General features: G+C 49.2%; 1 protein-coding gene across 2 annotated transcripts in view; it reads right to left on the bottom strand.

Annotated features, from left to right (window-relative positions):
* Positions 1-1,121: 1,121 nt before the first annotated feature.
* The window catches only part of DAAM1 (dishevelled associated activator of morphogenesis 1), a 91,345-nt gene continuing 70,394 nt past the window's right edge, over positions 1,122-22,072 (bottom strand). The window contains exons 17-27 of one of the 2 annotated variants that reach the window (XM_077783911.2): positions 19,267-19,296; positions 17,839-17,942; positions 12,614-12,698; positions 11,726-11,832; positions 9,923-10,011; positions 9,500-9,668; positions 8,674-8,781; positions 6,220-6,280; positions 5,465-5,596; positions 3,779-3,949; positions 1,122-3,198 (exon numbers count right to left, since the gene is read on the bottom strand). In XM_077783911.2, the coding sequence (XP_077640037.1) occupies positions 2,989-3,198; positions 3,779-3,949; positions 5,465-5,596; positions 6,220-6,280; positions 8,674-8,781; positions 9,500-9,668; positions 9,923-10,011; positions 11,726-11,832; positions 12,614-12,698; positions 17,839-17,942; positions 19,267-19,296 (1,266 nt within the window). In that variant the 3' untranslated portion in view covers positions 1,122-2,988. The remainder of the gene's footprint in view (positions 3,199-3,778; positions 3,950-5,464; positions 5,597-6,219; positions 6,281-8,673; positions 8,782-9,499; positions 9,669-9,922; positions 10,012-11,725; positions 11,833-12,613; positions 12,699-17,838; positions 17,943-19,266; positions 19,297-22,072) is intronic. The other variant, XM_077783912.2, reaches the window with a different exon arrangement.

Consider the following 22,072-nt stretch of genomic DNA (forward strand, 5'->3'; position numbering starts at 1 on the left):
CACCAGCAACAACAAAACAAGGAGAAATGAATGAGTTCACCAACTGGAAGGCATTTCAGAAGCCACATGTGGGTGACAATGAGGATGCTGCAATCCTGGAGGGTGGAAAAACCCAACTGCCTTAAACGCAGCAGGGTGGAAAAAAACCCAATCTCCTAAAACCCAGCACTCAGGGCAAGGTGAAGGGGTTATCACCTGAGCCCAGAAATGCCTGCAAACACACCCAAAAAAGGGCAACCCTCAGAGAGCCTCTTTTTCAACTCCTGCCTCAATTCCTAATTATCCCATTTTTGTCCCCTAAAAAATAACTCACGCCTCTGCCATGTACACTCACCGAAATTGTTTCGCTTTATTGCATATTGCCATCTTAGAAAATGTACAATCTCATAACATCACACAGCATTTCCCACTAGCTACAACTACTAACATCCTTGCACCTAACAGACTACCTTAGTCACTACGAAGCTAATAAGGTCCAAGACATAAACTTTCGTTTACAAATTATGATGGATTTTTTTTTGTTGTTTTGTTTTTGGCATTATTAAAAAAAAAAAAATCATCTTTAAAATACACACCCAAGAGAAAAGAGTGGCTACTTACACCAGCACCAATCTAAAAAGTAGTTTTCGACAATGGCACATGGAATTATCTGCACACAGCCTTTGTATTTATTTATAGAGATATAATATTTTTTTCTTTTTTCTATTTTTTTTGAAAGAAAACAAAGAAATGGCAAAGTCAGCCTGATAATGAGGCTGTTGTAAAACAATTAAAAAAAAAACAACAACAACCCAAGAAGTTTGGAAGGGCAAGAGGAAATCTGTCAGGAAAGGTCCTGATGTGGCACTGGGGTTGCAGAGGCAGGAGCCGGGGTGGGTGCTGGACCCTGGGAGGAGATTGCCCTTTCTGGCCCCACCACCTGCCCAATTAAACACATGTGACCAACCATTCCTTAAACCATCAGAAGCCAAACTTTTTCTTTTTAACCTTTTTTTTTTTTTTTTCCTTCTTATTTTATATATTTTCAATTCCCCCCATAGTCCATTCCCTCAATTGTATCAAGCCCCATTTTTTTTCAGCCATAAATAAAAAATATAAATAGAGGCACTTTAGTTAAGGAATAGTATTATCATTACCTTTTGTCTTTATTTCCCCCTCCTTCTTAAAGCAAAGTGCTTAACTCCACCTTTGAACATAATCTGCAGGTTTTGCAGCTGCTTGGCTATGAGGTGCTGGACCTTATTTTTGCACTTACCTGCTTTATTTATTACTGCTTTAAATGCTACTCAGAAAGTATTTTTTTTCTTTTTTCTTTTTTTTTTCTTCTTTTTTTAAAATCTACAGTGCGTTAAACGTTGCAACGAAGAAAAGAACAAAATGGTAAAACCACAGCTCTTGACAATTCTGCTTCGAGAGAGATTTCACAGCTTTCACTCAGCACACAGACCCTGTGGCCTTCAGGTGCTTAGAACCATATTTTTTTTATACAAATTAGTTTAAACAGCACTTTTGCTATACAGTACATATAGTTAACTGACATCCCATACCCACCAGTAATACCGATTATCTGACAAAAAAAAGAAAAAAAAAAAAAAAAAGAACAACCAACCTTATTTCAAATAGTGTTAATATCTAGTGCAACAGGGACAAACTCATCTCTCCACAGGAAAAAGAACAAACAAACAAAAAAAAAGATCACAAAAGTATTGGTGGTATAAAAAGGTTTTGTTTTGCTTTCTTAAAAAACATACCACAAATAAATAAAAGTAAAAAGTAACAGTCCTCTATATACTCAGCATAATTTAAGAATAGAAATGTTAATATGTTAATGGTGGTTATTTTTTATTCTCCAATTCTTAATTTTCTAAACCCTTAAATTATTACTCCCTGAGAGCTCTGAATTACTTTTATTATTGGTTTTTTTTGTCTTTTTTTTTTTTTATCGGACTGACATTTGACAGGTAGTTCTGCTTACAAATTTGCAATGACAATGAACAGCAAACCAGTCAAAAAAAGGACTTGGCTAAGAGACAAGTGTTTCTTGGCATCGCTGCTTCTGTGTGTCCGAGAAAGAAAAAGGAAAATAAGGCAGGTGAAAGCTGGTGGGTTTTACCCCAACCCCTTTGTATTTCAGAGACCTTTGGTCCTGACCCACCTTGACAGAGGATACAGTTTGTCCCATTGAACAGAAAGCAAGAACAAAAGTTACAACGCAAAAGTTTATGCTCTTCGTCTCCTCCGAGAACCGAACCTTTCCCACCGTCTTGGGCCAGAAAACGTTGCAAAAGTATAAATACATCAGTGTGGCGTTACAGCGAGAAGCACTTTGGGGTAAAGTTTGTCCTTTAGCAAGGTGGCAGCAGGAGGAAAAAGAGCATTTCCCAAGGATGACGGGAAGAGCATCGCCGGGAGCACCCGCGGCGCCGAGCTCGGGAACCAGCGCGAACGCACAGATCTGCGCGTTTCTCAGAATAATCACAACAGTGAGAGAAAACAAACAAACAAACAATGGGTTAAAGTTCAGTCAACTTTGCTTTTGTGTTTTTTTCTTCTTTAAACCTTGTGTGCAAGGCGTCCCCTGCAAACGGCCCTGGGGGGTTCTGAGCAGGAGAGCAGCAGGAGGCAGCTTCCCCGCTGGCTTTGTGACCACGGGGACAACCGGCGGCTTGGGGTTGGGTCCTCTCTTGCTCCACGGACGCGGCATTGTGCTTGTGCATGGGGAGAACTACTTTTTGGAGTGGGGAGAAGGTGGTTCTGGCACTCACCACCGTGAGCTGCCCACACACCTCCCTCCACACCCCCGACCCGACTATTTACACAGTATCTACACACACACGCTCGCCCGCGGGGACAGAGCGCGTGCCACCGTTCCGCTCGCAATCGCGAGGCAGCGTCATGGAAACAAAAACCAAAAAGCCCAAAAACCACAGCCACTTCGGAAAGACTGACCCGCGTGTCCTTTGCTGGGCTCTGCTGTCAGTTTGTTTCTCAGAAGTTGAGCTTGGTGACGGGCCTCTCGCGGCCGCTCTCCGCCAGCTGGTTGGTGATGCGCTTGCGGTTGCGCTTCAGCTTGGTGAGGTCCTTGTCGAAGACTTCGCCCGAGCGCAGGGCCGACACCAGGTCATCGAACTCACCGCTCTCCTCGCCCGTCTCCTTCGCCTTCCTCGCCTTGCGCTCCCGCTCCCGCTGCTCCTTCAGCTGCAGGGCGAAAGAAGGCACCTCAGTCTCGCACAGGTGGTTGTAGGGGTGCCCAGCATGTGCATGGTGATCCCCAAAACTCAAGGAGCAAGGGTTGTTTCCCACCCCAGTGCTTAGCACATGAGAGCTGGTCAGGGTTATTGATAAACAACCCTGGAAGTGCTCCAAGGCCAGGTCTGAGAGAGCTTGGAGCAACCTTGTCTAGTGGAAGGTGTCCAAGCCCACAGTGAGGGGGCTGGAACTAGAACTAGGTCACTTCCAGTCCAAACCATTCTATGATTCTGAGATTCTGTGATAAAACCATGGGCTGAGGGTCACAGCCCCATGGCTGCTGCTCACGGGTCACAGCAGCCAACAGACAGCACCAGCTCTGCTGCACATTTCACTGCAAGGCCTCCCCAACCCAAGGTCATAAATCAAGTAATCAAAAGTGAAAAGCCATTGGGTCTAAGACCTCAGAAACTCCCTTCCCAGTCTTCAGTGCTGCTTGTGCCACCCTGACCACCACTGGGACATCATGACAAGGTTGCCACTCCCAGGTGCCCTGGGGGTGCTGCCAGGCTTGCTGGTGTGTGCTCACCTGTGCCTCCATGCGTGCCCGGCGCTCCTCCTCCTCCTTCCTCTTCCTCATGTTCTCGTTCTCCTGCTTGGCTTCAGTCACAGCTTGAAGGAACTGGTCAAAGATGCCAAAGAATTCGTCCGGCTGCATTTTGTCTGTGTCTTCTCCAAAGTGCTTCACAGCCTTGGAAAACTGGAAGAGAGAAGACAGGGGTGCATCAGTCTTGGATAAATCCACTGGACTGGTGAAACTCTGCTCTCTCAGAGCAGAGTGCAACTCTTCCAGCAGCCATAGCACACAGCAGGGCTTTGCCTCATCAAGACTTGATTTAAACCTGACATAAATCACCTGATGTGTTACCTGCTGCCCTGCAAGACCTGGATGACTATCAAGACCCCTCTCCCCATCTTGCCTCTGGCTCTGCTGAGCCTCCCCTGCCCCAACTCCACTTTATTAACTAAGCAGCAGTAAAAACAAGGAAGCAAAATACTGTGGGACTGAAGACATAAAACTAATAGTAAACACGGCAGGGGAAGGGAAACTTGCACTTTTAAGTTTTTCTTTGAAGTATTTTTGGGGTATTATTTATCATTGCCACATGCTCTGCTATTGAAACCAAATGTGTTGGTGAAACTTCTAAAAGAGATTTCTGCCCAGGCTCAGGCACAGCCCTGGGCAGGGAAATAGGGAGTTTTCCTGCCTCTTGTGCTGTTTGCACACCATTAATGTGAGGGAGTCGAATGAGGCCGTAGCAGAGGTCAGGACAGGACATCCACGATCTGCCAACATGTCCTGGTCCCCAAACAGCCCCCAAGTTGTCCTTGGGACTGACACTCCTTGTTCTCACTTCTAGGCTGAAGGAGACTCTTTGTGCAGGGCAAGTTTGTTAAAATTGTGAAGGCACATTCTGGAGATAAGCACGCTTAAAAGAAAAGGAAAACAAAATCAAAGCACCAACAGATTTATTAGTTGCTTTGATATTGCAGGGTAGACCAAGAGGAACATTTTTAAAGCCTGCCTGTATGATTTAGTTTGATTTGCAGGGGTGCCCCTGGCTCTTCAAAAGATATTTAGTGAATTTTTATTTCTTTGTTTACTTAAGAGGCTTAACACTTCAAGATGCAGGGAGGAATCTGAGAAGTGCCACTATATAAGTCAATATAATTGAGGTTAATCTTGCTGATTTTAATCAAGATATTACAATTCTCTGCCATGTTACCAGAGATTGTGGTGGGGGAGGGAAGGCTGAAAACACTCTCCTCATGTGATATAAAGTTTATAAAAAGGGGATGTTTCTGCTTTCCTAAGAAAAAACAGGAACACAACTTGAATCTGGACATTGTTTAAAAAGCAAAGAGCTGGAGCACTCCACACAGCCCATCCCTTCCAACAACCATGGAAAATTGCTTCAGAGTGGGGCTTCCACAGATGCTGGGGACCACAACCAGACCTTCTCCTCCAGATCCAGCCAAGATGATACAGTTTGCAGAGCATCTGTCCCCGGTCCTAACTCCATGCTGAGAATGTCTCTGCCAGGTTACCATCAGCAGGCCAAAGGGGTGGCCTGGGTTAACCACCTCAGGGAGGTCTATGATAAAGCCCAACCATGGGTCAGAAGGACAATGCCAGCTGGACAATGGGTACAGCCAGGGAGAAGGAGGTGAGGCTGAAAAGCTGCTCAGATCTCAAGGACATTGGTGGCCTTACCAGCTCTTTTGCTTCCATCAGGAGATCTTCGACATCTGAGAAGCTGAAGCTGGCCAATGTGATGAACTGGCTGACCACAGACACAAACTTGTCACCTGCCTGCTGAACCTGAGACTTCTGGAAGTCCAACTCCTTTGAGGGGGAAAAAGAGGTAAATCTGGTCAGGCCCTGGCTGATGAGGGACACAAACACCCCTGGCTACTGGTAGTGTCACTGGGAGTGTGCCTGAATCAGTGCCAGGGGTTCTGCTGGAACCCCCACTGCAGCTGCCCCTGCCATGCATGACACCCTGGATTACACTGCCTGAAGTAAGCTTTTAGGCCAAATCCTGCAGGAAAGTTTATGGAAGCAGGATAATTCAGCAAGACAGTGAGTCCTTTGGGATACCTCCACTATTTCATCACCACTCCAGCTGTGCTGCAGAAGTGCTCCCCAACCCTCAGTGGTTTTCCAGCCAAGGGGAGACTCCTCTGCACATCACAGATCCTCCTTGGGCATCATCTGTAGGCTTACTCAGCCTCCCTTGATGCATTAGACACAAACCATGCATGTGCCTAATCATACATGGTAACTTCAGTGCCAGAACAGCCCTGAGAGGACAGGCACATGTGCAGGGCAGGAAGGAAAGGCAAACAGATCTCCAGGATGTGAGATAAAAGCAGCTTCACTGGGAGCTCCCTGGCCTGCCTCCCCAAGGAGGGATGCAGTGCTGCTCAGAGCCAGGCTGGACTATACTTGATTTAAATAATACTTACAGTCTCCACTGCTCTCAGGCCACTTCTCAGAGTGTTTATTTCTTTCTCCAGCTCGGTCATGCTGTTGGAAATAGCAAGATGTTAGTTTTCAGCTTTTCCCAGCAAAATCTACAGCTCTCTGCCCAACTTGACTCTGGTTTTCCCATGAAAAGACCCCAACCGTGCCCACATTGCCTTCTTTTTGCAGATCAGCGTGTCTCAAGCAGCAAATCAGCCTCTAAGCTGGGACTATCTCAAAGTGGCTGCAGCTGTTTGTTTCAAAACAAAGTGCTTTTCTGTATTTTTCATCAAGGGGACTGTGCAGGTTTAGCAAGCTCAGCAGCCTCCAGCCCTCTCCAAGTGAAAGGATGGCTCAAGAGAGTGCCTTGCTGGGCACAGATTTCTCTCCAGGTCCAGGAGTAGATGAGATCATTGTCCCAGTGCACAGAGGAGAGTTATTCAGGGTACCATGGTTGGGTGAACACCAGGCAAAGCATCCTTCCGAGGCTTTCACAAAGGGAGACAGCCCAAATATAGAGAAATAAAAATAAATCACCACGTCTGGCGCTGCCTTTGTTTACACAAGGCTCAAGCCTCTGATGAGCTTCAAATTCAAGTGCTCATGGGTTTCTACCACTATTATGTCAGGGGAAGCTTTCTCACAAAGCCTCAGTGACCACAGGCTTGATGCCTTTCCAGGGGTGTCTGTGCAAGGGCTGGGGTCCCTGGAAATGCTGACACTGGGTCATGGGGCAAGCATTCCTGGCAGGTTTAGTCTGGGAAAATGCAGTTTTGGGAGCCCCGTGCTCCAGCAGTTCATTACTGCTGGTGGGATTGACAGAGGCGGCAATTTCTGCTTCACAGCTGCAGGACTGGGGGGAATTCAGGGTTTTCCAGAGCTTTAGAAACTTTTTGGTTTCGCTCTAGATTGGACCAAACCCAAATGTTACATATGGTGTCCAGTTTAGAGCGAAATGATAAAGTTTAGGGGGGTAAAGAAACCCTCTGTGCAGGCGTTTTCTTTCCCATACATGTGTCTGTGCAACAGCTGCAGGTCAGAGCATGGGAAAACCAAAGTCTCCACCAGCATGGAGCATGTCCTGCTCAGCCATGCCCTCAGCTGATGCCTACAAACTGAGCACCACACATCCACAGAACCATGGAATACCCTGAGTTGGAAGGGACTGACAAGGATTTCCAAGTCTAACTCCTGGTCCTGCACAGCACAGCCCCAAGAATCCCACCCCGTGCCTGAGAGCATTGTCCAATGCTTCTGGAGCTCTGTCAGGCTTGGTGCTGTGACACTGCCCTGGGGGAGCCTGTTCCAGTGTCCAGCCACCCTCTGGCAGAAGAACACTCTTCCCTGCACACCAAGATTTGTCCTGTCACTGTGCTCAACCCCAACAGCTGGTGATTATTTGACATTTTATACATGAGGATCCCTGTTTTCTCCAGTACACATTTTACCTGGGAACCCACCACTGCTACAAGAGAGCTTTGATGCTTAGAAGACATCATGGAATAAGGTTTGAGTTGGAAGGGACCTCAAAGCCCTTCCAGTTCCAACCCTGCTGCCATGGGACACATTCCACTATCCCAGGCTGCTCCAAGCCCTGTCCAACCTGGCCTGGAACACTTCCAGAGAGGGGGCATCCACAACCTCTCTGGGTAACCTGTTCTACCTGCATGCTCTCTAAAGGGGTGCAGTTTCAGCCCCTTTCCATGTCCACAGCTAACACAAATGGCTGCAGAAACGTGTGGTCTTTGCTGCTCACATCCCTGAAGCATCAAAGCCCATAAACTCCTGCTGGAGTTTAAAACCAAAACAGAGCCTCACTGATTTCAGAGGTACTTCAGCACATACTTGAGGGCTTTGCAGATCAAAGGCAGATTCCTCCTGAACTTAAAGGTTCAGGCTGTGTTTAAGGGCTTTGCTGAACTGGGGCAGCCTGTTCCCAACAGGTCACTGGGCAGGGTTAAAAAGCTGGTTGCAAACCCCAGAAACTCCACGTTGGTAGAACAAGAGGCAGACAGGAGCTGGATGCAGGTGAGTCCCTCCCACAGCTGCCTGGTCCTGCCCATGCTGCAGGCAGAGCCTCCCTGGCACATGAAGATAAAACAGCTGCCCTTTATCTGCAGCCACACCGCAGCCGCTTCCTCCCAGGTTCCTTAATGCACCATTAGAAATTAATTAAATGCTTTTGCGGTGAGATAGCAACAGGAAGCGGCTGCTCCAAGCAGCTCTCCTCCCCCAAGCTCAGAAGTTTCCAGCCTTCCCTGCAAGGGCTCTGATTTAAAGCTGCCAGGTGATGTTTGTTTCTGAGTCTTGGGCTGCTCTGGGCCAGCGTGGCCATGGCATGGGACAGAGGATCTGGCCAGGAGGGTGAGCTGGGGTGAGGTGACACAGAAAAGCAGGCTGAAATGAGGGGAGAGGTGCTCCCAGGGCTGCCTGAATGCCACCTTGATCCTGCTTACTTGACTTTGGCTGCCTGTGGGATGTCCCGCAGCTCCTCGTGCAGGCGGAGGACTTTGGGGTATTTCTTTTCCACAACAGTGATGAGATAGTGCAGCAGGGTGATGTTTCTAGAAGAGAGGAACAGAGAAGTCAGTGTGGCAGCATCTTGGGGGGCTCATTGTTCAGTCAAAACCCCTGGTAAAACCCTAATAATTAACTATTTGAGGATTTCTGTAAGGATGCTGTTTGATGGGATCGGTCTGTCCCATGCACAGCTACAGGGCAGAGCAGCCTGGCCCCCGCAATCAAGGGTTCTACACAGGAGGAACCCAGGGGAGGTGACTTGAGCATCACTGCTCTTGTCCTCCACCATCTTTACTGATGGATGAGACCAGGCAGGTTTGAGACTCGGCTCCTCTTGCTCTGTGAACACAGCTCAGCAGGGCAGAGCAAACCAGGCAATGGCTGCATCAGTATGAGAGTGGCAGAGGGAGTTCCTGTGAATAAAAGCCCCTGGGAACCCTTTCTCTGGCTCTTGGCATCTCCAAAGGGGTTAAAAAACATTTGGAAGATGATCCTGCTAATCAGCCTTGGCTGCAGTTTAGCCAGCCCAGGAAGGAAAGGCCCCATCAATCGCTGTGCTGATCTGCAGCTTGGCTTCCCTTGAAAGCTGTCCTGCTCAAAAAAATGCACACTCACATCACTGGATGTGCCAAATTGGGCAGCAAGAGGAGGGGACTGCTCCCTCCTACCCATGTCCCAGAGGTAATGCTAATGACCCCTGCATCCCTCCAACACCCCTGGGGGCTGTGGATGCTACCAAGGATAAGGGCAGGGGCTGCTCACTTGTCAATGCTGGACTTGGTGTCTGCAATCTTGTTGAGGCTGGAGATCTTAAAACCGAAGGCGTTGCCTCTCTGGCCCTTGTTCATGTAGTTCCCAAAGGCCAGGACCACCTCCAGGAGCTGCTGGAGGCTGCTGCTCTGCAACACTGCCTTGGAGCCAGCACGGATGGCTGAAAGCAGAAAGGGGTGGGACATTACCCCCTGTCACAGCAGCCCACCAGCAACCCCTTCAGTACCCCCAAAGAGTGACCACCAACCCCTTCCCTTCCCTTCCCTTCCCTTCCCTTCCCTTCCCTTCCCTTCCCTTCCCTTCCCTCTCACTGCCAGCTCCACGTGGACCAGGCTCATCCTAGCACAGAGGATGCTCTTCCTGGGAGTGATCCCTGTGCTGGCACAAAGTCCCTTAGCAGGTTTGGTCACTTGCCTTCCACTTTGGGTTTGACCTCTGCAACTCTCTCTGCAAACTTCTTCTTGAAGTAGAGGGACTGCAGCCTTTGCTGATAATGGTTTATCCTGGAAAACAAAGAGGAGGAGCAGGCTGAGCTTTGCTGGCTCCAGGCAGAGCTCCACTGCTCACAGCTGTGCTCACAAAGCATGCCTGAGCCAGGGTGATTAAAAAATAATGACCCCTTTTCTCCCTGAAACTGTGCTGGGATGGGAAACAAATGACAAGTGAAGCTACAGCTGTCCCGGGGTGGATCCCCGTGGGTTCTTAAGCACATGCTTAAGCCTATCCCCTTAACTCAGCAGGTTCAACAAGTGGATTTTTACACCCCATTAGTATGAACAAACAGTTCTTTCACAACCACTCCTAAGCAAAGGTGCTGATGAGGTCTGGGCTCCCTATGGCTTTGTGATGAGCTGCAGCTGGAGAGAGGCTCACCTATGACCAGAACTAATGAAATTGGACCTTCTGATCATCAGCTTGATGGACTGGGCTGGAAAGCCCCTTTCCTGGGCAAGTCAGTGATGGCTCTGCTCATGTCAGTTGTGTTTGTGCTAACCAAGATCTCACTTGTATGCACATGGCAGTCTGATTTGAGTCACTTGCACCAAGGACCCACGGGAGACATGCTCACACACTGAGCCATGAGCTACACTGTTGTACTAATCAGAGGTGACAAAGACATCACACTTGGTTACAGACCACAAGGCAAAATTAAAAAGCCCTGCTGGAAATCAAGGAAAACATTTGCATTGTGCTTTCCAAAGGGTGAAGGCATGGGAGCAACACTTGGGTGAGAGCCTGTGAAGAAGAAAGGTGACCTGTGATAGAAAAGCTCATTCTGAGCACCACAGAGCCCTGAGGGCTCAGGTGTGAGCTCCACAGCTCCATCCTGCCTGCCTTTGACACTCAGCAAGCACACAGCAATCAGTGCTGAGGGAGGACAGGAGCATTTCTATTTTTGATCTCCCAGTGCAATCTCCAATTGTAAAACTCGCTGAGCTTGCCAACAAGTGACCAGCTTGAAGTTCAGCTAAGAAATTCAAAGAGTTCAATGCTCAGTTCAATTCAAATAAGGAGCTTCAAGATTTTAACCTGGCACTTCTAGAGGATGTGCACGCAATAGGTAAGGTTATTCATCCCTGAAGACTCCTAAGTCTTAAATGATTGTTGCCAGGAGCAGGAAGAAATGACATTTCCTTTCAGTCTCATACAGAGATGAGTCAGTCCTGAGGTGAGAAGTGGGACTCATCTACACAGCAGGGCAAAATGTACATCCATCAGGCTTGAATATCCATTAGGATGAAAGGGAAAGGAGCATTGTGTTATTCTAACAGCACTTCCCACCTGGGCCACAATGAATCATAAAGTGGTTTGGGTTGGAAGGGACTGAAAGACAATTTAGTTGCAACCCCTCTGCCCTGTAGAGACACCTTCCACTTGACCAGGTTAGATCACAGAATCTCAGAATCATCAAGGTCAGAAGAGACCTTCAGGATTATCTAGTCCAACCATCAACCCAGAACCATCACAAAATCCATCTCCCCATTCCTCTCGCTTTCTCTGTCCAGCTGCTTCTTGTATGGGAGCACAACCCTGATTTTAGGACAGAGCATCACAAATAATCCTTATAATTTGGAACCTCCTGTCTGCTTGGCCCACTCATTTCTTGATGTGAAAAACAGTAAGAAGGACTTATTTCCCAAGCAGGCTCCATGAAACAGCCACTTCCCAATCAGCCTGTGCAGCCACTGGCCAAAATGTGTCCCCTGAGCCACCAACCTGCTCATTTCGAAGAGGAACCGGTCAGCCTTGGCCATGCGGTCCAGCTCGTGCTTGTGCTCTTCCAGCAGGTCAATGTCCCCCTTTTCAGGAACAAACTTCAGGAGCTGACCAGGAAAAAGCACAGCAGTGGACGTGAGATCTATGCACACTTTTTCAGGAGCTAAAAAGTGATTTATTTCCTGGAGTCTAACACCTTTTCAGCATGTAGAGGCAGTGACCCCAAGGTACCTGTGAAATAAGTGTTACTGCTGTCCCTGTGACCTTCCTCACATTACTCCACCACGTCAGTGTCTCCTGACTCTGCCCTGCCATCACTCAGCTTTTACAACAAATGAATTAAGTCTGCTCCAAGGAGGTTTCAACATCAGCTCTGCCAGAGGAGATGTCAGTCAGGGACTCCCATTTGCTGCAACTCTACTTATTAGCAGATGGAAATTTCATGAAATGAATCCTCCCACATCTCAACTCAAAGTGCAATTACCAGCTCAGCTTTAAGGACAGGTGAGTAATAAGCTTCCAAAGGGATTCAGAGGGGGTGAAAATGGGATTCCCCTTTAGAGGACTGCAAAAATACCGTCAAACCTTTCAAAAATAAACCACCACTGAGCACAAACTTCAAGCTGCAGCCACAAAAAGGCAAAATGGCCCCACCTCAGGGTCCCAGGGTACAGGAATTGCACATGGGGGCCATGCTGCTCCCAGCACTGATGCCACAACCGAGCTGTTTTCCTGCTGCTCCAGCCCACCTGGGTGGTTTTTCAGCATGTGGCTGGTAAATAATTTGGGGCCCAGCACACTCAAAGCTGTGCTTTTGGTCCCAAGCACTTTGCACAGCGTTGTCTCAGCATGAGGCAACCACAAAAGAGCACGAGACACGTTGCCCACCTGTTCCAGCATGTCTTTTGGGAGGTCCTCCTGCTCATCCATCGTCAAAATCGCTCGTTTGATCTCGTCATTTGAGAGTTTCAGCCTGGGAGGTGGAGGGAAAGGAGAGTTATTCCAGCCCAGCAGTCAGGGAAGGCTCAGTGCAACATGAACAGCTGAACCCCAGCCAGCAGCAGCATCACAAACTGCTCTATCCAGCATGTTATGAAGGAGGATGTGTGAGAAATGTGGTAGAACCATGCTCTGCCAAGGCTCAGCACAGCAGTGAGGAGCCCTGGCCCTGCTGCAAACAGGGGGTCAAACCCCCCAAACCAATCCCCTCTCCCCACACCGCAGCTGCCATTCCCTATTTCCCTGTTTAACAGTACTTTATGTAAGCATTGTAAGCAGTACATTAAATACCCAACTTCCAGATGTAACTCCTGCCCATAGCAATGCTGCTCCTGCTGTTCCAGCACCCCCAAAGGCCCCAGTGAGGTTACATTCCCACTGACAGCAGAGCCCAGCCCAGGCTCAGGAGTGCAGCTCAGCACTGCCCCTGAACCCACTGCCACAACCCTTAAGGAAAATCTGGCCAATTTCCACTGCTGTTATTGGATTCAAACATTGTCTCTCTCACTTTTCCTGACCACCTTCAGCTGGAGTCTACCTCTAGGAAAAAATTAGAAAGAAATCCAAAATTTGGACAAGTGGATGTTCAGCATCCCTGGGGAACCCATCAATTTGGTTTTCTTTGGAGGGGTGGGGATTCAATGCTCTTAGAAATGTAAGATGCTGGAAACTAGTCTCTCGTCCACCTTTTTCTTCCTCTACTTCACCTAACAGGAACTGAAGATGCAGCCTCAAATTGGAGATTTCCAATTTGGAAATTGGAAACTGTGTCACAGTGAGCACCACCAGGCTGGGCTTTCCTGGCAGGGATTTTTCTGCCAGCAGCCCACACTGAGCTGAGGCAACAGAGAGATGGAAAGACGCCCTCAGCTCCTCCTGAGCTACAGCAGCCATTAATTACAGTTTAATTTGACTGCAAGGAACCGCTCCCTGCAAGGACTTTGATTGCAAAACCACATGTATTTTTCTTATTCTTTGCATTGTGGTCTATAAAATAACCTAAATTAAATAAAGGGAAAGCCCAGAAACTCCTGCAACTTTATTTACATCCTCTCCCTCGCCTGGCGTGCAGTCATGGTTAAAGCCATTGCAACAGATCCAGCTCAAAAAAATTCCCTGTAATTCCCTGTACTTGCACGCAGGGAAAAACCACAGAGTTGAAAAGACCTGTTTGAGGAACCCCATGGCCTCAGTATTGGTGATCAGTGCTGCCAAGAGATGCTGAAACACTGGATGTGGCTCAAAGGAATGAGCTGAAACCAGAAACACACCCTACAGCAGGATGTGAGACCTTGGAAGTCAACCTGGTCAGCAGATCAAAAAGAAGATTGGGAGCTGACTTGATCGCTCTGAGTAATTAAACAAGGAGGGTGTTTTTCACCCCCACATCTCCTCAGGGAGCAGACTTAGTCTGTGGAGTTGGCTTTTGGAAGCTAAAGCTGATACAGGAAGGGTTCTGGTCTCTAAGGCCAAGGTAGCAAAGGCTTGGTTTAGCTTGGAATATTTTGCTCAAGACTGGAAGTGAAGGATTAGCTTTATTGAGACAGGTGCATCTTACAGACCTGGTTAAATAAATCTTCATTCCTTATGAGCCCATGTTTCTCATCCTGCACTCAGTCCTCTCTCAACCTCCTCCTCAAGGGAGCACTCTAGAGAGGGTGTGTTAATTAAGGAGTGAATTAAAATCTACCTCAGGCAGGGGAGGAAGCTCTAAGAGTGCACTGAGCAGCGGCCAAGACAATTGTTGGGGCCATCATGCAAGGAACAAATCCAGAATCCTTGGAAAATACCTGCTCTGCTGCTTGCAGTAACAAGCAGTCACATCCTGGGGTCACCCTACCTGTCCCTTCCAATGGCAGTGGCCAAGATGGGACATGATCCAAGGTGGGATACAAAACTGCAGGAGAACTCCTTTTACACTCCAGCAGAAACAGGAATGCTCAGACCAACAGCACCAGTTCCACTCTGATAAAAAGCAGACATTGGCTAGATCTGGGCATCTGGGGAACCCTGGGAGGCAAAAATGCACCTTATAAAGTGGTGAGCAGCTACTCCTCATCCATAGCAAACACCAAAAGCATAGAAAAGTAGCATGATCATCTCCAGGAGGGTGGGGGAAGACAAGAGTGTCTCTTTTAAGCCCTTACTCATTGAAAGCACAGTCAACAATAAAAATTGCATTTAAAAAAAGAGATTGAAAAAAAAAACAAAAAACCAGCTTTTCTCAGGAATCATCACAAGCCAGTGCCAAGAACAAGAGCCTTGCCCCTGCATCAGCAGAGAGCAAGCGCGGGGCGCCAGAAGAAAACAGCTTCTCAGACAATTTGATGGGAAAGGGGCCAGTGAAAGCTAGAAGCTTATCTATAACCACAATAATTATCATTGTTGGCAGCAGCTGTCGAGGGCTGAGAGGAACGGGGTCACAGGACTCGCTGTCACAGGCATTTAGAGGCAGCAGCCGGCGATGTGAGGTGACAGCTCGCCAGCCCGGGCTGCTGGCCGTGCCTTTTGTCAGACCTCGTGGAGGACATAAGAAGTGTGAAGGGGAAAAACAAATTCTGCCAGGAAAGGGACGCGCCCTCCCTGAAAAGCCACATTCATGTGAGGGGGAAAAAAAAAACCCGCCTCATGTCGCCTCACCAGGAGAGAGGAATCAAACGGGCCATTCACTGCCAGCACAGCCGGAAAACGACGGAGCGAGGGTGGGTTTGCATCTGGCAGAAAGCAGGACTAAAATTACACACCCATGCACAGGGAGCAAAAGCAAGGACGTGGTGGGTTCACAGAGGGAGACACGGTGAGGCACTGACATCAGCAAAGCCATCTCCAAAAGACAGAAGGAAAAAGCAAGCGTTAAAAATGTTCTTGTGCTGCATTACAAGCTGGAGGAAAATCCAGTGATCTCACTGCGCAGTAATTTCTCCCAAAGCAAGGGAAACAGGCAAAAAAATAAATCTACAGAGAGAGATAAAGTATCTCACTGGCTGTAATCTTTCCACGCTGCGAGCCAGACAATGCCTGGTGAGCTCACAAATGTCTGGGCTAAACCAGGGGCCAAGCCTGCAGGTCCTTCTGCATGTGAAAGTCTGCTCAGCCCCGTGGTGGCCAGGCAAGAGAGGTGGGACTGCAGCATCCCAGGTGCCAGACCAGTCCCTTTGGAACACTGGGACCAGGGACCCACTGCTCTGCCCAGATTTGGGGTGGGCAGAGGCAAAAGGTTTGCCCAGTGATACACAGAGTCTGCTGGAGATGCAGGAGTTGGACCTGAAGATACTAAGAGGATGCTTGGGCTTCATCCCTACACCACCTCTGAGACACTTGGCATCCAATCACCCAAAGGGATTTTGGGGAGAGAAGGTCAATTGTGGTCCTGGAATTACCATGGGATGAACTCCAAAGCACTTCCAAAGCAGCATCTGGGGCAAGTCACTGCAACTTCAAAGCCACTCCATCCCTGCTTGAGGATGGGCCTGGGAAAAGCCATATAGAGGCCTGAGGACCACCTTGCAGGGCAAGTCTGATCCTGTTTCTCCCCTAGGAACTGGCCCACAGGGAAAGGCAGGCAGGCAGCAACCTCCATCCTGCCCTTTTTGTGGGATCAGTTACTGGCAATTTGTTTCCAGCCATTGCTTTCTTGGAAAAGAAAGGTTTGCTGGTGAGATGAAATTGAGACCTTCACTCTGTAGGACGTGCAAGATGCCTTTGAAGTTGAGTGCTTGGGTCTCTCCCCTTCCCACTGAAGGACCTATTTGTGTGCTTAACTTCCAAATACACACTTAAACCTCTGGCTGAATCACACCTAAACCCACTCGACGCCCAGCCTACGTATGCCAGGAGCAGCTCAGCCAGTGCCCCAAATCCCATCGTTTTACTTGCTAATAGCTGCCTGCCACAGACATACTCATTTGCCTGCTGCTTTAAACTCTGCTTTCATCATCATCCTTTTTTATTTGGACTGCTAGGAAGCACGAAAATCCCCAGAAGCAGCCCAGAGCAGAGCCAGCCAAAAGCAGGGCAGTTTTACCCCCAAATGCTGTGGCACTCATCGCTCTCACTGTCCACAAGCTGCCAGCCACCTCTGGGAGAAGCACCAGGGGCTGAGTTACCCACTCAGATGGGTTTTGTTTTTTTGCAGACATCAGCCTCTCCAGTCTTTCTAGGGAAGGAAATCAGGTGGGCTGCCCAGACAAGGCACCATCTCCACTTGGAAGAAGCAGACAGAACCCACAGTCTGGGAAAATACCAAATTCAGCTGCAAACCCAACCCGCCAGTGATGTTGCTACATCCTGGCCAGTCCTGGGTAGCACAGAAGCTTCTGTGCCTCCAGACAGCAGAGTGAATATTTTAAATTTTACTGATGGTGGATTTATTTTTTGATGGGTGAGTCAGAAACAAGTGGCATTTTCTGCTGCTCTTTGGATGGTTTTTTCCAAGCAGCTACACTGACAGCTCATCCTTTCAGACCACCACAACCTGGTTTCCCTTTTCTCAGGAAATTCAATCTTATTGGTGTAGTTTATCTTGCGAAAGTAATTTTTAGAATTTTGGCAGCTGTTTGGAGATCAGATTAAATTGCTGGTAGCAGGGCTGAGCCTGCCTGGGGAGGAGTGTGAGGGAGGCTGTCAGACCAGCAGGGCAGCTGTAAGAGGGGGACATCCCCTTCCCAAAATTCAGATGCAGGCAGCAAGGTCCTGGCTGAATTGCTCCCTGAACCCTGCTGGTACCCAGCACTTCCCCAGCCCAGACAGACCCTCTTCAAAAGGCAGCAAAGAGCAAACAAAAGAGCAAACAAAACCCAGGCTGAGAATGATAAGAGGTGAAATCAGCCCCCTTCCACTTCCTGTGAAAGCTCACTGGGCATCCCAGCTCCTGGGGGGCTTTCCAGGGACACCAAATTGCCACATACCCCCTTAATGGCACTGCCCCCCTCCAGGTCACCCCACCACGAGGATGTAAGGCTATAGCTGGGTTCAGGTGTCGCTGCCTCTCCTGCTGCACTGGCTCCTGTCATCAACCCCCTGCTCCAGGGATGAGGAGCACACTCAGGGCAGCCCAGGGCACGGTATTAAGCATCCCCCCAGCTCCCCAGAGGGCAACAAGGCATTAACCATACCTGGAGAGGAGGATGTTACAATTCTGAGCTCTCCGGCCGTCTATGACAGAAAGCTCCTTGACTTTGTGCCGGGAACTCAAAGTGTCATCGATGGCATCTTCCTTCTACGAGGAAATAGTAAGAAGAAAAGCCTGGAGAAGAGCCATGGAGCAGCAAGGACATTTAGTAATCTCAGCACACAGCAGTGTGATACACAGTGGGCCCCCATTAATCAGGAGTGTCACCACAGGTTATGGGTAAAACCCCTCGCCTGTAACAAAACACAGTAAGTCATTTCATAAACCAGAGCTGGCTTTGAAGCCACTGGTTAGAAATGTAAATATTTTCTCAGACAGGGAAGATTTAAAAATCTGCAAACACACGGGCGCTGCTGAATAAATAAAGGCTGGCTTTCTTAGCATACATACTTGTGATACTTCATTAAACCCTCGCATGGAGGATTTCATTATGGGCTGCTGCACACACTCAGCATCGCTCTTGTTCCTCACCCCTGCTCCAAAAACATCTGTGATCACCCTTCATGCATCAGTCCTCCCGAGCCAGCTAACCAATTCAGGCTATCAGACTTGCAGAAGCAACCAGCAGCTTTCTCAGTGAAATCCTCCCAAAAGAAGGGATTTGAAAGCAGGAATTGGTGTGGCATAAGCACCTCTATCTCCTAAAGTGGCTTAAACACATTACCTTCAGATGAGTAACAATATTGTGGTTGTGGGCAAATGGGTAGATCTACACAACAGCAGCTTTGTAGGGCTGCCCAAGGAGTTCATGTTGCCCCAGGTTTTAATTTACCATATTGCATATTTTAGTAAGGTTAATCAATTAAAAGCTGGCTATTTAATCCTTCTGGAAGGAACACAATCTGGAGCTGCAAGGTCCTGAATGTTACAGATCCACACTAAACATCCACCAGCATAGAGACCTGGCACATGGCCACTACAGGGGCAGGGAGTGAGCACTGAAATTACCATTTTTTAACTCATTTTCTTGTTTTAATGAAGGAAACACGCAGATATGAGAAGTGGGAAGAGAGGCAGGTGATGAAAAATGAGCCCCAAGTCACCCAGCACTAGCTGCCCCTCTCATGTGCCTTGCCAGCTCTGACCAAGCAGAGAACTTCAACCCGTGGGTTTATTTCCATCTTTTGAAAACAAAAACTGCTCAGGGCTAGGAGCTTCTCTGTGTTCAGCTGCAACTAAAAATCCAACTCCTGGACTCAGACATTGGTTTTCACCTCGGGCCAGGCAGCAGAGAGGGTGGGCTCTGCCTTACCAGCCTCCCCAGCATCAACTTTCAAGCTGCTCCTTCTGGCAATCTTTGCACCTCTGTGCTTCAACCCCGTTTGTCACACATTAACCCCTCAGAAGCAGCCACGTGCCCCCATGTTCCTGTCCCCAGCCCCACATCACACTCCTGCAGGTGCTCACTTACCTGTCTGGAGCTACCATTCACAAAGAAGTCCTACAGCCATAGCAGAAGCATGGAAAAAGGCAGTAAAAACACATGCAGTTCAGTGATCTCAGCAAAACCAGAGGGAACTGAAGCACAGAGGAGGGAAACATGCAATATGGGGGGGGTTTGGCAGCATGGGGAGGCACTTGGGGGTGCCAGTGCCAAAACAGGGGGGGTGCAGGTGAAAATGTGGGTAACAGGATGTGCAGGAGGGGAGAGCTGATGGGAGAGGAGGCTCCATGAACGGGTCAGGCCAAGGTACATTGTGCACAGGGGTGAGGAGGGGACACGGGCTGAGGTGGGAGGATGTTGGCCAAGCCCTGCTACTGGCCCAAAGGCACAGCACTGCTCAGCTTGCCGTGCTGGGAGGAAAATTGCTGGTTCCTGCACATCTGAGGGACTGAAATGCCAATGTGACTGCCAGGAAAAACAGGGCTTTTAAGTGGAAATAACGAGAGGCGCATCCCGCAGCAAATCTGGCCGCAGCAAAACTTTACCATTTGCCACGGCAACACACTTCCCCTGGAGTTCTCATCCTCCTCCTCCTCCTCCCTGCTTCTCCAGGGCTCTGCAGCCTGGCCAAGTGCCACCCCAATGCCCACATGCCCCTCCCCAGAGCTGGCTGTGCTGCTGGGCTCTCCCAGCAGCCTGGAAGCAGGTGCAGTAAAGCTGGCACCACACACGTGTGCACACACACACTCACACGGGAGTTTTCCTTCCCCATCCCCTTGGCTGAGCTCTGCTGATCAAGAGTCTTGTGGCTGAAAGTCTCTGGCTCAGTTACGGTTAAGGAACAGTGTTTCACTAATCAATCTCTACCCAGCAATCTCCTTTGTGGGACAGGCACAAAGCACACCCACAAGCTCCAATGGGTATCTTTATCTTCATTAAACTGGTCCCTAATTAGGAGCTCTTCCTTCCATTTCAACCCTGCCCCACGATGCTCAGGCTTGCTCCAGGCTGCTGGAGAGGGAGGACAGGGTGGCTTTCTTTGCAGTCCCCTGCTCTAGGAGAGGGAGGGCTACTCATGCATGAAGGTAGAGAAAAGGTTCACTACAAAACCCCTCCTTCTCTGCCTCAAACCTGCCTCATCCCTGCCCCTCTCCCTCGCAGGAACCGTGCTCCAGCCTCTGCTGCAGGATGGTGTAAGGAGGAGCAGCTTTAAATGTGCTGTCACCATCCCCACAAACAATTCCCAGCCCTGCTGTCCCTGGCCCCTGTGCAGGTCACTCTTCCTTGCACAGAGCAGCTGGAGGTTTTACTTCCTTCATCCTTTTTTGGGAGATGAATTCTTTCCCAGCTCACTGCTAAGCCCCTGGTTCAACAAGGCATATTTTTTCCACTTGGCCCTGACTCTTTTACATCACTCACCGCTGCAGGACCTGCCAGAACTGCCCTGGCTGTGTCACTGCTACTTATCAACATCACTCCCAGCCTCTACCCCCGTGAAGCCTCTCAAGGCATCCCTGACAGAGGCACAAACCCCTGTGCAGTTTAAGCCCTGATGGTCCTGGACTTGCCTTTCTCCATCACTACATGCACAGCCTTACACAGCTATTGCCAGTTCTCATGCCACAGCCAAAAACTCCTGCTGGCTTTTCTGTAAATGCTGATATTTTGTACAGCTGCAGGGCTGAGACCTCCTCTGGGGACAGGGACATCTGTGGAGCCTTGGCTGGGAGGATACAGGCTTTCCTAAGAGCTTCATGCATTGTGAGGCAGGGATGCTCCCAGGCTGATCCCCAGGAAGCCCAGAGGGTTTCTGTCCTCCCCACATGGAAAGGGCCCTTCCCAAAAGCTGCAGAGCTCACTTAATAGCCTGCATTTACATGCCAGCCTGTGATGTGGGAAAAACATTTGAAGAGATGTTTAATTTTAAGTACATCATTAAGCCTCGGGTCTGTGCAGCACTCAGGGATTCCCAGGCACTCTGGCAACAAAACCAGACAAATCCCAGCAAAGGCAGCCCCACAGCAGCCACCCTGGGGGGGGTCAGAGAGCTCTGTGCACTGCACAGCCCTCTGCCTGCTGTCCCCACGTCCTGCTGGGGCAGGGCCACAGGGATGCACCACCTGAACGTGCATTTTCAGAGCCCTGCTTTGTCTGGGGCATGGGCAGCCAGGCAGCCCCTGATGCCCCACGAAATGTGGATATTGTGACTCAGGACAAATGAGAGACACGATCACTGAGCAAGTGGCTCAAGACAGGGAACAGGGAGGAGAAAACCCTGCTCCTCCCTTGCTTCTTTGTGACAGAAACCAAGTTTTGCTGGAGCTTGAAAATGCTGAGAGTTATGAAACCATTATTAGTTGACTGTGCCTCAGGGACAGGCTCACTCCCCCAGCCCCCCACCATGTACACAGTGCCCCATGGTTTGCATGTGTTACAGAACCATACAGTGGCTTGGGCTGAAGGGACTTTAAAAATCCTCTAGTCCAACCCCCCTGCCATGGGCAGGGAACATTCTGCTCCACTAGGCTGCTCAGAGCCCCATCCAGCCTGGAACACTTCCACTTCTCCTGATCTCATGGAGCACATCTAGCCCCACACACTGCTGCCTGCACTGCTGCTGGCTGCACAGCCATGCACCCCCTCTCCATCCTGGGACTAATGCTGGGAACACCCTGGGGATTCCCAGCTATGCAAACACATCCCTCAGGCCCAGGGAGATGTGTCCCATGGCTCCACTCAGACACAACGAACCACAATGAACTTGTGCATCGTGTTCCCAAGGGCAGCTCCAGCCCCAGCAGCATCTCACAGGTGGAATTTTGCCTTGTCTTTT

This window comes from Lonchura striata, chromosome 5, assembly GCF_050655825.1.
Source record: "Lonchura striata isolate lonStrDom1 chromosome 5, ASM5065582v1, whole genome shotgun sequence".
Classification (NCBI taxonomy): Eukaryota; Metazoa; Chordata; class Aves; order Passeriformes; family Estrildidae; genus Lonchura; species Lonchura striata.